Source organism: Indicator indicator, chromosome 11, assembly GCF_027791375.1.
Source record: "Indicator indicator isolate 239-I01 chromosome 11, UM_Iind_1.1, whole genome shotgun sequence".
NCBI classification, from domain to species: Eukaryota; Metazoa; Chordata; class Aves; order Piciformes; family Indicatoridae; genus Indicator; species Indicator indicator.
In genome coordinates, this window is record NC_072020.1 from 21,224,641 (window position 1) to 21,242,486 (window position 17,846).

Here is a 17,846-nt window from a genome sequence, read left to right on the forward strand (position 1 = left end):
CAGGACTACAGCTAACAGAAAAATCAAATTTAACACAGTAACCATTCACTTACAAAATTGTTTTGGTATTTAACAATTCTTATCTCCCAGAAGACAGGTTTGAAATAAAGACAGTCCACATTTTCTAGACAAGGGACTTTGATGTAATTAAAACTTTTCTGATACCATTGTTTCCACCAAGCCACAGGGGACTACAGGCTGATATATTTGTTGTCAGCATAACAAAACACTTAAGACTGTATTTTAACAAGTGTTGCATGTGTGGGTTTTTACAAAAGCCTTGCCAGTGTTACCATTATTAGGATACTTCCCTGAGATTTCACAGAGCTGTAATATTCAGAGACCCCTAAACCTAAAACCTTATTTTATAAATGAACATGCTCTGTGTCCCTTGTTTTACAACGCACTTGTGATACCATTTTTTCAACTGTGAAATATTTCTGGAGATTCTGGCTCTTGTTTGGTTTGAGCACTGGCATCCAAATTCAAGTTCAAACCTGAAGAGGCCCCAAGTATGAACCAGGCAATAGGGTATCACAGTATATCAGAGGTTGGAAGGGACCTCAAGAGATCATCAGGTCCAACCCTCCTGCCAAAGCAGGATCACCTAGGATAGTCTGCAGAGGAACACATCCAGGTGGGTTTTGAAAGTCTCCAGAGAAGGAGACTCCACAATCCCCCCGGGGAGCCTGTTCCAGGGCTCCGTCACCCTCACTGGAAAGAAGTTTCTCCTCATGTTGAGGTGAAATCTCCTAGTTTGAACCCATTGTTCCTTGTCCTATCACTGTGAACCACCGAAAAGAGCCTGGACCCCTCCTCCTGACACCCACCCCTCACATATTTATAGACACTGATCACATCCCCTCTCAGTCTTCTCTTCTTAAGACTAAACAGCCCCAGGGATCTCAGTCTCTCTTCATAGGGGAGATGCTCAAGTGCCCTAAATCATCCTCATGGCTCTCAGTTGGATTCTCTCCAGCAGGTCTCTGTCTTGAACTGGGGAGCCCAAAACTGGATGCAGTATTCCAGGTGTGGTCTCACCAGGGCAGAGTATAGAGGTAGAAGAACTTCCCTAGACCTGGTGAACACACCTTTCTTGATACATCCCAGGATCCCATTGGGTCTCTTGGCCACAAGAGCACATTGTTGTTCCATGGAGAACTTGCTGTCCACCAGCACTCCAAGGTCTTTCTCTGTGGACCTCCTTTCCAGCAGGGCAGCCCCTAACCTGTACTGGTGCCTGTTGTTATTTCTCCCCAGATGTAGGACCTTGCACTTGTCCTTATTAAACTCCATGAGGTTTGCCTGCACCCAGCTCTCCAGCCTGTCCAGGTCACATTGGATGGCTGCACAGCCTGACAGGTGTCAGCCAACCCCCCCAGTTTTGTATCATCAGTGAACTTGCTGAGGGTACTCTCAATGCCCTCATCCAGGTCATTGATAAAGATATTGAACAAAACTGGACCCAGGACCGATCCCTGGGGGAGACCACTTGCAACAGGCCTCCAAGTTTACTCAGTGCCATTGATGACAACCCTCTGAATTCTGTTGTGGAGCCAGTCTGCAATCCACCTCACTGACCAACCATCTATGCCACATCTCCTGAGCTTTTCTATGAGGATGTTATGGGAGACTGTATCAAATGCTTTACTGAAGTTAAGATATATGACATCCATTACTCTAATCCATTCAGTCTCATTGATGTTAAAATAGTAGTTGGTAGTTCCATGGAAGGAATAGCATTCCTTCATGATTTTGCCTCTTTTCTTGTGCTTCAATAAAGGCATGAAGCCTTCACATGAGCAAATATCCCCACCCCCATAAATGATGCCTAGAGAGAGGCTCCTGTCCCTGCTTAGCCACAGCAAGAGGGAAAGGCTTTTGACCACTGGTTCCACCTTCCCCACCACCTCCAAACCTTCCTGCAGCTCAAACAAGACTGCAAAGCTTCCTTGTGTGTGCTCATGGCCATCCTGGGAAGCTTCCTTCCATTCCCTTGCTTTGCTGTCTTTCAAATAACTCTATGTGCACCCTGCAAATGAAGAATATTGAGAGCTTGGGGTCAGCTCCTTAATAATGGCCAATTCCCAGCAACATTCAGATATTTTCTCTGACAGTCAGGCTACTTAAGCTTCTGCTTAGATTTTACAAATAACCTTCCTTTTGCTATTACAGAATATTCTGACAGATTTCACAGTTTTCATACCATTCCTCCCACAAAACTGAGGAAGATTTATGGTGGCAAGGACCGCAGGCTGTGCATCCTCTTGCAAATCTCTTTTCGGTCACTGGGATAGCCCTTACCATGTGCATCCATCCATATACATCATGATGTGATTAGGCTATTGCAGTCTGAGCACTCAGGCTTCTCATCTGCTACATGTCCTCTTCAGTAGCACTGGGATGCAGTCCAACAAGCCCTACTTCAATCTGCAGAAGCTACTGGCAAAACAAGCCTTTTTAGTAAGTTTCCTAGAATTCAAAAGGGATTTGAGCTGCATTTCTAAGTTCCTTCAGAAGTCACTGGACCTGAGGTTTCTCAACACAGATTTTTAAGATGTAGCACATACCTGCCTAAGGAGTTCACCATTTCAAACATCATCCATTAATCTCTCTCACTGATCAGACCACTAGTAGTTTGAAGTTGTCTGTGTGCCAATAAAAAATGTCAGCCTTTAAAAAAAGCAAAGTAGCATCTCTCAGCACACCCTAGCTGGAGCAGGTTCCTCTCACTGTGAGTTTTATAGCCCAAAACCTCAAATCAAACACTTGCAACCTGGCTTGATGAAGCATTTACCACCTTATAGCTTTTTATCTTTCCTCCCCCCATTCTGTATTTTTGTATTTGCCAACACTCTGTGCCTGTCCTTCCTGGGTTTTAGGTGGCTTATCAAAACATCTGGTCTTGATAATTCAGAAATTCCAGAAACACCTGGAATCAGAACATCAGAATCTCCAGAAACTTCAGAAACATCTGGTCTTGTTAATTCAGAAAATAAAAAGTGTTGCAGTATAATTTGGCTTTGTCTCCATTTCCTGTTCTTGTTGGGTAGGGTCAAAAGGAAGCCTCACCTGTATATCCTTTCTTGAGGAATTTGAATGAAAGATAGTCTGAATTCTTAATTTAATGCAATTCTACAATATATTTCCTGCTCTGCTCATCCACTGTTTAAAAGACATTTTACCTGTAACACCACTGCAAATTTTCATTCATCATAGAAATTCAACACAATTGTCATGACTATCTGCCTTGTTCCTTTTTTATTCTCTTCCCTCTGCATTGGCCCAAGTTCTAATTTTGTGAGATGTTCATTTAAACTGACATGATTTGTAGCAAAACCTTTGTTATACAGGACAGATAGAAACAGAGCTGTCTTTAACAATGAATCACAATTTTAAGCACTGTGATTCACTCAAGGGTCTCTTCTGCCAAGGAAAACTGATGCCATAAAATAGCTGAAGGATGGAAATGTAAATAATAAAGTTTTGATATAAATCAAGAACTGTATATGCTCTTGCTACTCAGAGACTCTTACGATCAGACACCAAACTAGTTACTTTTAATGATTACTAGAAGACTTTTGGAGGTCAGAATCACAGAATCAATAAGGTTGGAAAAGACCTCAAGGATCATCAAAGTCCAACCTGTCACCCAAGACCTCATGACCACTAAACCATGTCACCAAGTGCCACGTCCAATCCCCTCTTGAACACCTCCAGGGATGGTGACTCTACCACCCCCCGGGCAGCACATTCATTTGTGTGTTTTTAGTAATTTCCTTCTGATGACAAAGTGAAACAATAATCTTATAGAAGTAATCTCACCCTTTTGGTTTCCTGTGGATTGTCCTTTCATTTTGTGTTGATACTCAGCAGAGCAAGTAATTGCATTTGTGTCTGTGGGAGCAGTTCTCAGTTCCTCTTTTTCAGTGCAAGGGGATATTGCCACTGCTATTAGTTTGTCCTATTTCTGATCTGATTGCCTACGCACAAACACTGTCACACATATTAGCAAATGTGTGAAGTAAAGAATAGGGAAAAGGCACATCTGACTATGCATTCATTAGCAGTTTATTTTGAACAGAATACTGTTCATATTTCACTTAGAGTTAAATCTGAAGGAAAAACTAGAAGTTAGAAATAGAATCATAGACTCACAGAATGGTTTGGGTTGGAAAGAACAGTGTGGCCAGCAGGAAAAGGGAAGTCATTGTGCCCCTGTACTCAGATTATTGTTTCACTTTGTCATCAGAAGTAGATTACCACAAACACACAAATGAATGTGTGATTTTGACATTTATGAGCATCAGAGGTTTGAGAGAGAACTCTTTTTCAACTGAAAAAGAAATGCTGCTATGTCTACATTTTTTTGCAGTATGGTAAATGCTTGCACAGAAATCACCAGTTAGATGTTCTGTTTAAAATATCTGTATGCCTTTTTATCATGTTATAAATGCAGTGTCACAATGTTATACCAAACAGATTTCATATTTCAGTGTTTATCATTTCCCTGTTTTGGGGAAGTTAAAAAGACTTGGACAGTAGTATCTCACTCCTTTCCGTATCTACATCACAATATAATCTTTAAATAAATGACTTATGGTACAGATTTTAAAATTTCATATTATGCAAAGTTTTCCATAATCTGTAGAAATTTTATTTATGAGAAGTCAAGTATGGATCAAGTAACAAAGAATTTGCAAGGAGAGGTGACATAACCTCTTCCAAAGTCTTCCTTCAGAAAGTATTGAAACCTTTCTAATACTGTCCAGGGCAGAGCTCTGTCAGGCAGATGGCAGCTTTCAGGTCAGCCTCCCTTCAGTGAGCACCTTGCATGAAATCAACTCTTTTGCAGGGGACCAAACAAAACAATACCCATCACTCAAAGATCACACAGGGCTATTTTCATGGCAGATTTTGAAAAGAGGGAAAAGGGAATGTATTAATGCCCTGTCTAGAAGATAAATTATATAAAACAAATAAAACATGCTACCCATGTTCAAAATGCAATTGTCTGAGGTGCAAAGTAAATAAAACTTCAACCAGTAATCTCTAGAATTGCAGAATTATTTTTTTGCTAAGTTAAAGTTAGTTTACATTGCTAAACACAAAAGTAGAAGATATTCAACACATTGCCAAGTATTAAAACATTAAGGCATGATACATAACATACCTTTGGTTTAAATTATATTTTAATTCACATAATTTATGTAAGTGGAAAAATATTGGGGGAAAAAAGGCTCTGTTTGGTTTTTCCCCCTTTTTAAAATTATTATTATATTAAATGTATGTAGCTTTCACACCACAACAGGCTATACAATATCTAGATTTGTATTTTGACACTTGGACTGAGGTACAAAATAATCTTCAGTAGTCCAACTTCAATAACTCCATCTGTGAACTCTACAAGAAAATTTGTATTGGATAGGCTTAATAAAATAGAGAAGCAAATGAAAATTCTTCTCTTTTTAACAGCTGATTTCAGAAACATTTACAGAATTCTACCCAAACCACCCACTCTCTTCAGGCTTAGCTGCTTCCAGGGTTTTTAATTAACAATTGCTCATCCTGCCACTTGACCACATTACACTGGAGAGCTACTTACATTACATCTGCTTGTAAGGAACAAGACTACTGCTTCAATACATCATCCTTTACAAGATCAAACTCTGGGTAGTACCAGAGGGAAATTCTGCCAGTCTATTCTACCAGGCTTGAAAATTGTAAGGCTAACAATTCCAAAATCATGGATTACTCTGCATGTGTGTACACTACACACGATTGCAGTTGATAAAAAGAAACTCTCGTGACACAAGAACAATAAATCCCCATTTGCAGTTAGCTGCTTCTTTATTAACTGACTTTGAGGCAAAGTCAAGAGATTCAGCTACTACCACATAAGTACAGAAGACACCATTTTGTACTACCCCAACTCCTACTATGAAAGACAGAAATCTTATTTTCTCAGTGTGTAATCTGAATGTATCCTCCAGAGCTGCTAGAAATAGATTGCATTAGTGATAGACCTCTGAAAGAATTACCACAGTTAGAAGTCTTTTGTGTTAGCAGGCAATACACCTTCAGGTTTCCTTTTGTGGTAAGCTCTAAATTGATCTCCTGCAACACTTTCTGAGTAAGTGGCAGGAGTTACTAGCTTAAGATTTACTCCATGACTTTTTTAAGTATACCATAACCTTCTCTAATACTGCAAGGAAGTTAATGACCTGAACATGTCACTTCTGCAGTTAGCAGTGTCCTTGCTCAGGAATTCCACAATCTGCTGAGCCAATATTATTTTAACAGACAGAAGTTAGCACTCAGAAAAGGCAAAAGGAAAGAAAAATCCTTCCTGGAATTCAGGGTTGACTAGTACTTCAAAGCAATTCAATTACTGTAACACAATAAGTAGGAACTGCATTTATTGTCATACTGAATTCATTTAATGCACCTAAAACCTTCTGCCAATACTTAATACAATACTTCTGACAATACTTAATAGTCACACATACACAATTCTGTTAAAATCACAAAATTCTCTGTGAAGACAGCTGGCAGTAAAGCTGAATTTAAATGCAAAATTATTTGCTGTTAAATGGAAGTGGTAGGGAAATGTTTGGATCACTGGGCTCAAAGGATCAGTGGTTTTGCAGTGGAACCAGCAGCTGGCTGAGTGCTGTGTACCTCAGTGGTGAGTTCCAACGCCAATTCTGTTTAGCATCTTAAACAACCTGTACAGAAAGCATCCTCAGCACATTTGTTAAAAAAACCATTTTGAGAGGAGCAGTCAATACCTACCTGGAGTTCAGGGTTGCCATTCAGAGGACTTTGACAGCCTGGAGAAATTGGCTGGCACTGAACTTTAACAGTGTAAATGCAAAGTCCTGCATCTGTCATGCTCTCATTGCTCTCTACAACTTCCTAACTGGAGGGTATAGAGAAGAGAGAGCAGAGTGTTCTCAGAGGTACATACTGAAAGGGTAAGGGGCCACAGACAGGAATTGTAGCAAGAGAAATTTCAGATTAGATATTGGGAAAATAAAATGCAGTGCTAGAGTGGACAAACACTGGAACAAATACCCATCAAGGCTACAGGATGTCCATACTAGGTGATATTTCAAGCATGTTGAGACATGACCTTCAGCAAATTGCTCTATACTGTGTGTAATCTGACTTTGAAATTGGCCTTGCTTTGCATAGGAGGTTCAGATCAAGGGACCTTCAGAGCATCTTTCCAGGGCTCTCTAATCTCACATTTTCAAACACAAACACAGGGGAGCAAAATCTAATGGCTATACCCATAAACATGTCTTCATAGCCTCACCATGTAAAAAATTTAACATTTTTACAGGTGAATTTCCACAAACTTTTTCACAAAAACAAACATGTAAAGTCACCCATCCCTTTTTCTGTTTTCTTCTTTTTGAAATATACTTCCCACAAACACCTCTGCAAACTTGCTGCAGTTAAGGATGGTGAAATAAACTGACAATGACACAGTTAGTGACTAATGTGGTATCTACACTGAAAAGGAAAATTCTTAATTACATATTATGAAAAAAACATTTGCCAAATACTGGTTAGGATGCACCATACTATACGAGCATTCAGAGCTAGTGCACAGAAATATAGATAAAATTAATGTTAGATTATAATAACTGTTAGGCATTTCCCACACTAGTGCAGCTATAGATTTCTGAAGAATAAATGATGGAAACAAATGGTCTAACCTCTTGCTTGCAGCCCAGGCCCACAGGTCTCATGTGCTCCTGGACTGTCTTGGCGCACATGCCATGGTACCAGCTGGCATCTGCGCCACTTGTGGGTCTTCCACCTGAAATGAGGGGAAAGAAGTCAACTTCAAACAATCCATCTGAGCTTGCAGACATCAAAACTGAGGCAGTGCTGGATAGTACTAGAAACCACCATAAGCTGTCACTTAGTGTTACTAACTGGCCACAGAGAAATCACAGCTAACAGTACTGTAAACTTTTCCCTTTTTCCTTTAATTCTTTTGCTCATTTTAGGATTTGGCTATTAAGAATATAGGGTAGGAAGGAAGAGGTGAAGGAGAAAAGAGAAATCAAACTGTTTTCAAGAATTTCAAAGTACAAAGGTACATTAGCATTAGCTAACAAATGAACAGTGAATACAAACCACAATAAGAGGATTAAACATTAACAGAAAGCATTAACACACTAATAGATGATGTGACAAAGAAATGTCAAAAAAGAATACTAACAAAATAACAAAATAGCAAAAATAACAGAATTGTTACTTGAACAGCTATTTAGCAGAAAATATCCTTTGCTATGGATTTATATCTTAGCATAATTCACCAGCCAACAAAATGGCATACTAAAATTTGAAAAGTGGATTTAGCAAGGGGACATTCACAGCTCATAAAAACATGGACACACTAATAAGGATGACGTTAAATACCTGCATGTTCTAATACACCTCCTCTCTTTCACACTTTTCCTTCCTTCCTTTCTTTTTTTTTTCCACCTAACACGGTTAAGCGAAAATGTGTTGAGGTTTCCCAAATGCCTTCCAGAGTGAAGACTCCAGGGTTGATTTCTCCTTCATGCAGTATTGGGAGTGTCTTTTGGCAGTTAATACTCTCATATATATAAAGTGCCTCTCTTTCTGCTCCACTAAGTCTTTTCTTTCCCTCCTCCCTCAGGCATGCCTTGCAACACAACAAATGGAGCAATTCTACTTTGCTTGAAGCACAAAAAAGTCTTGGAGTTGCAAAGATGAGGTCAGATTAATAAAGTCTGAGGAGTTATAGTTCGTTTTCTCAGACTTCAAATTATATGATTACAAGGGTAAAGTTTTCACAACAAATGCCTTTGCTAAGCTTCATCTTCAAAATATAATTCCAAAAGGAGGTCTCAGACCCAATTAGGAGCTTCAGCTACAGCAAAGTAATGGGACAGCAGGTTGAAATGACTGCGAGGGTGCTTTAGGCAATCCCAGAGCACCTGGGCTCTTGGGTAGCTGAGTGGCAGCACCTTGCAAATGTGGAGCTGACCAAGAGATCCAACACACTGTAAATATGGGCCCAGATTATATCAACGTGAAACACAGACAAGAACAACTTGATAAAAAGCTTTGATAACAAATGCAACATTGTATTGCTTAAATTGTTCTATCATTAATATAAACTGCCACAAAACCTAGGCCTTAAATGTAACAATCCCGGCCGAGTCTGGTTATTGTAACATCTCTGAAATAATCCACAGTTGTTTGAATTATTCAGAGTGGAAGGAAAAAAAGTGCTACATCCATGCTTCAAACCATCAGCTGCTCTCATGTTTAAAATCATCTCAATGGTTTTGCACCTCAAGTGTCGTTGCAACGTGCCTCTGCAGGCCAGTATCTGAGCTAAGGCACAAATCAAGCTGAATGTGGGAGTCCATCTACTGCAGCACATGTGCAGGTCAGAAAGATGCTAAAGGAAATATCCAGAAAATGTGTTCAGCATTAGCTTGTGTCAAGAAATGTAAATACCCTCATCTGCTACTCCTTAGCATCTCTTCCTTCTTGTGCTCAGAACATTAACATGCACTAGCTCAGCTAAAATTTGATACTGAAGATAATAAAGAGATGAGAAGCAGCCAGCATTTTGAGACATATAACTCTGACTGACTCAACTACAAAAAGTTCTCAAGCTATATTTCTCTGATGTTCAGAGTATGATTTTGGTAGCTTCCCAATGCTCTTTCACAGCCTTTCATAGATTTCAGTTACATACAGTCAGATTTCTTTAATCTATTCTTAATAGTTTTGGTAAAATAGGATTAAATTCTACTTGTACCTCTGAAGCAAAGAGTAGTTTCATGCGAATTAGCAGGTTGAAAAAAAACACATTGGCTTTCAATATATATGTTTGATATTTATTACACATCAGAAACCCCCTCTTTTTCTTGTTTTGTCAAGTAAGTACAAACAAATCTATGAAAATTTTCTAAACTCTCTATGCATCAACAGTCAGATCTTGTTGGACATCTAGACCTTCCCACACCACTCAGATGGATACCAGAAAACTATCCAGAACTTTTCTTAAGCAGTTATATGCAGATCCCCACTGCTAGAACAGTCCTCACTGTTCTCTGGTGAAGATTAGGTCAACACACATAGCTTTGTATATCTGGGGATATAATCAGCTGTGGACTGTCTCAGGGCTGACAGTGATGGAAAGATGAAGGATACAGTGCATAGTGTGGCAGCACAAGCCAGCTCTCCTAAACAGATGAGGCTGCATTTCAGTCCTTTGGATAATTTTTACAAGGAAGACATTTTTAACTGTATAGAAAAACAAGTTGCTAGGAAAGATTCATCCTGGAAAGTAATTCCTAGTTGTTGCAATGCTCCTGCAAAGGAATTGGCACAGAACCAGTGATTTACCACAGGCCCAGAGTCTACATATCTATTCTGAAACCCTGATTTAGCTGTAGCACATATTAGAAAAACATCTCCTGTTAAGCAACGGACTTCAACAAGCTTTAGAGGCAGTACAAGTTGAAAAATCACATCCAAGGTATCTCTAGTTGATTAATACTACCTGTAGCTATAGCAGACAGGAGAAGCTTCACATTCCTTTTCCTCAAGCAGAGAGTCTGGGCACTCTCGACCACCATTGGCAGGGAGCTGGATGACGACTCGATGACGGGACTGCTTCTTTACTGTGACACCTCCTGCAAAGAGCAGAAGAGCTTGTCTCTCCTGATACTACAGGAGACAGGAATTAGGGTAAAAATGAGATTTACCATAACAGGTATTTGAACTGATCAATATAAGATTGACCTGCTATTTTGCCCATAAGCAGAAAACGAAGCATAATAGATTGTCCAGGTTTAGCCTGTATCTGGGGTTAAGATATAGCAGTTGCTCTGTCACTTGATGATCACTCCTCAGCAGTAAAGTGTGAGGAGGTTTGAGGGTTGAAATGAAAACAGGTTTAATAAAACAAAACTGGTACCAGTGGCAATATGAAGTAAATGGAGTTATACTCAGCCCAAAGAAGGTACAGCAATCACACTAAACAGGAAAGCAATCCCTAAGAGCAGGAGAAGGAAGAGGAGCAGAGTTAGGAGGAACCCAAGCAAAGGCAGGAGTCCAAGCAGGAGGCTCTCTTCTCCTTGGCAAATTTCCCCCTTTACACTGAGTGTAATGTTTATGGTGTGGGATACTCACCAGGTCAGTTGTCCTCAAAACTCCTAATGGCTTGCAACCATTTGTCCCAGCAAAACTGGGACATAGATAAAACACTTTAACCTCAGCTAAAGGCCAGGAACCAGAACTAAACAAAACAGAGTAGCAGCAATACTAAACAAATGAATACACAATTCAAGTAAAATGAAAAATTAAAACCCCTCGGTTTGCTGCTGCATTTTTCAAAGGGTAAGTTTGCTCTAATTATTTGCATGTAAAACCAGAAACAGAAATTCCACTCTGGAGTTAGTTTACAGTTTTTTAAATTGTAGTTATGAATGATAAATAATAAATATTTCCTGTAGAAATACTTATTTCAAGCAGTCCTTCAGGCAGAAAAGCCATAAATCTATATTAGTTCCACAGCAATACCCAATACATAAATATTGCATCATATTGGGAGTACTGGTGGGTGAACATCTGGACATGAGCTAGAAATGTGTGCTCAAAGCCCAGAAGGCCAGTGACTTCCTGAACTGAATCAAAGGAATTGTGGCCAGCAGGTCAAGGGAGGTGCTTCTGCCCTCAGTCCAGTGAGACCCCATTGGAGTACTATGTCCATCTCTGGAAAGAAGATCGGAGCCTGTTGGGCAGGTCCAGAGGAGGGACGTGAAAATCACTAGAGCCCTCAAAGATCTCTCCCATGAGGAAAGACTGAAAGAGTTGAGGTTGTTCAGCATGGAGAAAAGAAGGCTCCAGGGTGACCTTATTTCAGCCTTTCAATACTTAGAGGGGGCATATAAGAAATATGGGGACAATCTTTTCAGCAGGACCTGTTGTGATAGAACAAGGGGTAATGGTTTTCAACTGAAAGAGGGGAGATAAAGAATAAATGTTTTACAATTAGGGTTTTACAAAACACTGGCACAGGTTGCCCAGAGAAGTGGTAGAAGGCCCATGCCTGGAAACATTCAAGGTTAAGCTGCACAGGGCTCTGAACCATCTGATCTAGTTAAAGATGTTTCTGCTCACTGCAGGTGGGTTAAACTAGCTGATCTTTAAAGGTCCCTTACAATTCAAAATATTCTATTAGGTACAATTTTTGGGATTTGGTGTGGGGTTTTTTTTGTTGGTTTGGGGTCTTTTTGTTGTTTTTTCTTTTTATTCCCCAGAGAGCCATAGCACAGACATTTGGCTGACTGGGCCAATATCAGCTTTGGGTGGGTTATTGCAGCAGATGCAGCTTGTCTGAACACAGAAGCATGCTGGAGCACGGCCAAGCAATTGTAATTAGGAGCAAGTGGTAGGAGAATACCGGCAGTCACTCTCCACCACCTGGCCACTTTTCAGCACAGAGGCAAACCCTCCACTCCCGAGTCAATCAGCTGAAGGGGATGCCAGGAGCTGGCGCAAGGGGCAAGACAGACGTGCAGCCTAGCAAAGCTGTTGACCAGCTTGCTGACACAAATGGGTAAGCCCTATGAGATAAAAAATTGTTTGTGTGGTATAAAAGGAGCTTGACTCACTGAACTGTGTTGGTTCACAAATACACTGTTTTATAGCAGCCTACATGCTAGCTTGAAGTAAATATTCATGAAGATGTACTTATTGCATCAAGAACTTCCTTCAAACCCTCAGAAATGGGAATAGAAAAGGATGGTATTTTTGTCCAAGATGATCTGCCCCAACAGAAATATTTCAGAATGACTAATACTGCTTCAAAATAACACAATGTTTAAAAACAAATATTTCACAGATCCAGATTCAATGGTCTTAATTCTCTTGTTTTTCAAAAGTTATGAATTTACTCTCACTAACTTTTTATATGATTATTAATTAGAATACACTAAGCATTGATAGGAATTACTGCCAAAATGCCTTTGTACTTGTGTCCTTTCTAAAGCATGAAGAATTGGCCATGATATTGGAAGTATGTATATTTGATGTAACAGTATCTTGTGTTCTGATAATATGGTAGCTGTGAGCAATCACCACCTCCCACACAGGGATTAGCACCCTGTGGAACATGGGGTATTACAGAGTCTGTCTGTAATAGTATATATTAGAAAAACATCTCCTGTTAAGCTTAAAAGAAAGAAAAAAAAAAAGAGATAAGGCATAAAAATGTGGGGAATATTAAGCCATTCATCACTTCATGTATGATTTCAATATCGTAAAAATTCAGGGGATGTCTGCACTGGTTTTAAGAGCTTTGTCAAGTATATTTAAAAAATACTGGAATGTATGTTTAAATCAGACCACTAATATCAACTTAAATTATGATGATTTTTACTATCTTTCCTTCAATTTTCCTTGGAGTAGAAGAAACTAGCCAAAATACGTAGGCATATCTACCTACCTCACACAGAATCACAGACTGGCAGAATGTTAGGGGTTGGAAGGGACCTAGAAAGATCATTGAGTCCCACCCCTCTGCCAGAGCAGGATCATCTAAGGCAGGTCATACAGGAATACATCCAGGTGGGTTTTGAATGATTCCCATGAAGGAGGTTCCACAACCATCTGGGCAGCCCATTCCAGGGCTCTGTCACCCTCACAGTGAAAAGTTTTTTTCTTATGTTCACATGGAACTTTTTGTGCTCCAGATTGCACCTGTTGTCTTATCATTGGATATCACTGAGAAGAGTCTGGCACTGTCCTCCCAACACTCACCCTTCACATATTTATAAGGATTAATGAGTTCATCCCTCAGTCTCCTCCAAGCTAAAAAGGACCAGCTCCCTCAGCCTTTCCTCCTAGGGCAGATGTTCCACTCCTTTGTGGCTCTGTGCTGGACTCTTTCAAGCAGGTCCTTGAGGCCCTTCCTGAACTGAGAACCCAGAGCTGGACACAATATTCCAGATGCAGCTTTACCAGGGCAGAGCAGCGAGAGGAGAACCTCTCTCAACCTACTCACCACACCCCTTCTAGTACACCCCAGGATGCCATTGGCCTTCTTGGCCACAAAGGCACATTGCTGGCTCATGGTCATCCTTCTGTCCCCACCAGGATCCCCAGGTCCTTCTCCTCTATGCTGCTGCTAACTTCTGGTATAAAAAGCCTCAGGTTTTTCTGATGAGCAAGCAGCATATGTACTTCCAAAGAGCAAATCTGACCATTTGAACCCAAGAGTTCAAATGCTACAATTCTACAAATATCTGTTTTGCTGTCACTCTAAGGGATGTGTGTTAACTCACGACTAGTTCTCTCTTTATCACAAGGTACAAAGTGGAGTTTGTAACACAAAAGTCAGCAAAAATGGGAGAAAAGAAATCCAAACAGACGCATATAGAAAATGTATAGAAATAATTTCTTTTCAGCAAACTCACTATGTCCTCCCTACAGCTGCTGTACCAGCTATTATATGTCCTCTGTCAGAAAGGGATGTGTATAAGCATTCTGCCAAAAGTAATTGCTAGCCCAACTCCTTTTTTTCTTCAAGTCTGTCACAAAATGGCTAAAATTACCTTCTTGACATGAAGAAGGACATGATGTCCAGTCACTGAATGGAGTCACAATACAGTCTTTCCTACAGGGAAGCAGACATGGTCTCACAGTTTCTGGTCTGAGGCTCTCAGGGCATCTGAAAAAAAAAAATAAAAATACTCATTATCAAATAAACACTTTGCAGTGAAGTGGTGAATCACAAGAGGTACTGAATGCCTGCAGGCACACAAGGGAGTGCTAGTTTCCAAGAATTCACCAGGATGGAGCACAAAAATAAAAAACTATTAGCATTTAAATATATCTGGTGAAAGCTAGCCAAACCCAATGCATTCTGCACCTGGGTATTTAACTTAAAAAATTATCATTTCTCACTCACCATTCCAAACTCTGCCTTTTGAGTGTTATTTCCATGCTTCCAAATGACTACAAAGAGAAGCTATCTAGTTTAGCTTAGCAAATACATTGTTAGCTCTTTATAGATTCACTAGAAGCATAAACTCCAGAATGAAGCATATTTAAACTAAGTAACACTATTAACCCAGGAACAAACAGCTATAAACTGGCCACAATTATGAGAGAAATCAGAAAAGGGTTTGAAACTGCCAGATCAATGAGACTGGGGAAGACTTTCAGAAGAGACAGGAAACCTTGCCTGTTTTAGAGAGAGGCTTGATCAGCATATAAAAAGGATTATTGGACTGCCACATATGGGACTCATTAACCCAGGTCATTTTGCCCATTCTGTGTTCCTGTTGTTTCAGCAAGGACAAACAACTCTCTATGCTGCAGTACTTGTTTTCTGAATGATACAATAACTCTTGCAGAAGTATTGCAAATCTTTAAAATCATTTCAAAATTACTATTGCCCTAGAAGCATACACACATACATTGGACTGTCAGAGATAAGAAAAAGATTACTTCCATATTTTGCAGCTTTTGGCTCATTACAGAAAACATTACTATGACTACTTTGCCTCTTGTGGCTGCTGGGCATCTGGGACCAGGGAGATGAGAGGCCAATTTTATATTTGGATTGGATCAGCTGGGGAAGCTTGGCTTGCATAAGGCATCATTCTTGCCAGGCTGAAGGGGAGCACGGGCAAGTCTAAAGTCAAACTACCAAGAAAATGTGGTCAGTGGAGAACTACGCCTGCGCAGAGAGGAAGCAGGAGGAAAGGAGAAGAAAGCTGAGTTGTAGCTTTACAGGAACATACTCTTCAGTAATAACAGTCTCTAGCTCATTATCTCCATCATAGAATCATAGAAACACTAAGGCTGGAAGAGAGTTTTAAGATCATTGAATACAATTACAACCCAACTACTATGACCACTAAGCCATATCCTGAAGCTCCACATCTACAAGCTTCTTGAACACCACCAGGGATGGCAACCCCGCTACTTCCCTGGGCAGCCTGTTCCAATGCCTCACCATTCTCTCAGTAAAGAAGTTTTTCCTAATGTCTAATCTAAACCTCCTGTGGCACAACTCAAACCCATTTCCTCTCATCCTATCTCTAGTTACTTGGGAGAATAGACCAACACCAGACTCGCTCCAACCTTGCAGGTAGTTGTGGAGTGCAATAAAATCTCTCCATAGAATCTTCTCTTCTCCAGACTAACCAACCCCAGCTCCCTCAGCCACTCCTTGTATGACATGCCCTCCTAATCCCTCATCAGCCTCCTTGCTCTGTTATCTCTACTTTTTCCTGTGAATTCACATAAGCTTCTCAAGAGCATGATCCATTACTGTGAACCAGCACCAACTTTTTGGTGCCGTCTTATGACTCTCTACCCCTTCCTTTTTCTCCTCTAAAACACCAGTGTGAAAGATCATGAAATATAGCTATAGCAACATAAATCTCCATCACCTCTCTACATGCTCTCTAAAATTTTAAGTCAAATTGTGTCTTGTTTCTATGTGATTCATAAAATAGTCCACTTATCAAAAAAAAAATCTGCCACAAATTATCTTTTCAAAAATTTCTCTAAGGTTAATATTAAAAATGCTTCTGAAAATTATTGAAAATTAACTTACTGATATCTTTTCCTTAAAGAACAAAAGAAACAATAAGCAGGAAAAAAAGGCTGAATTATACACAGTATTTCACTGAGAATTTCATCTTTCAGGAACACTGAACATGTAATTCCTCTTCAGATCCTTGAGCAAGGCAATTAGTTCAATTAGAACCTCATTTCTATCTTTTATATTGTTTGCATTTAGTGTATGTTGCCTAAAGTGAAGTATTGATTTTTTTTGTAGTCCTTACTCAAGGTCAAATTAAACAGAAAAGATACAAACTGAAGTCTGTAACTTGTGAGGTAGATAAGACCAATAATATTGATTGTATCATACCACAGTAATCCTTTTTATCAAGGAGAGTTTAAAACAAGGTTTCCAATTTACATTTTCATGTTAAATATCTGGGTATTTAAAAACAATTAAGTGATTTTAATGTCACAATTTGAAGGACCAACAAGGGCTTTTTTTTTTTTTCCCCATGTCACAGGATTAATTTATGACACAATAAACACCCCTCCTCCCAAAAATTTAAGGTCAAATAAAAGGCAGAGACATTAACAGATTTAAAAAGGAAGATAAATTAAGGGGTTTTGGGTTTTTTTTTGGTTGGTTGGGTTGGGTTGGGTTTTTTGGTTTTGTTTAATTTAAAATGAGTACCAAATAAGAGATATAATGGTATCATGACTGAACAGAATGGCATCTTAATGCAGATACACAACAATTTAGATTACTGAATATGCTGGTATTATTCTCCATATTCCCATTTAAAGTAAATTAAGAGTAAGTCTACTGCTGAATAAAGTATCAAATGGCAGGCATCACGCAAATATTTAGTGTGAAAATAGCTGCCTCATGAACTTTCTAAATGACCTTTGCTATCAGCTCAGCTGATCCAGCTTTGAATCTGTCCTGAGTGGGATATATTTGCAGGCTGCCAAACTGTATGAAGATATTATCAAATGCATTCTACTAGCAGCTAATCTGTATTTAACCCTGGTCATATATTAAACTGTAACATTATATCATTGGGCCAAAGGGATCTCTTAAAAAAAAAAAAAACACACGTATGTAGGGAAGAAAAGCTCACAAAGGTTGTCAAACCAATGTTTCAAAATAATGCCCTTTCAAAAATGCACTATGCTTCACCTCCTTGGTCTGCCTCTGAGAAGAGGTACTTAAAACAGTCACACGTATTCAAACACAAAGCAGTATTTTTGCATGG

General features: G+C 39.5%; 1 protein-coding gene across 1 annotated transcript in view; it reads right to left on the reverse strand.

Annotated features, from left to right (window-relative positions):
• The window catches only part of THSD7A (thrombospondin type 1 domain containing 7A), a 200,559-nt gene that overhangs the window by 49,885 nt on the left and 132,828 nt on the right, over positions 1-17,846 (reverse strand). The window contains exons 10-12 of the mRNA XM_054384872.1: positions 14,625-14,740; positions 10,568-10,700; positions 7,728-7,831 (exon numbers count right to left, since the gene is read on the reverse strand). Coding sequence (XP_054240847.1) covers positions 7,728-7,831; positions 10,568-10,700; positions 14,625-14,740 — 353 coding nt within the window. The remainder of the gene's footprint in view (positions 1-7,727; positions 7,832-10,567; positions 10,701-14,624; positions 14,741-17,846) is intronic.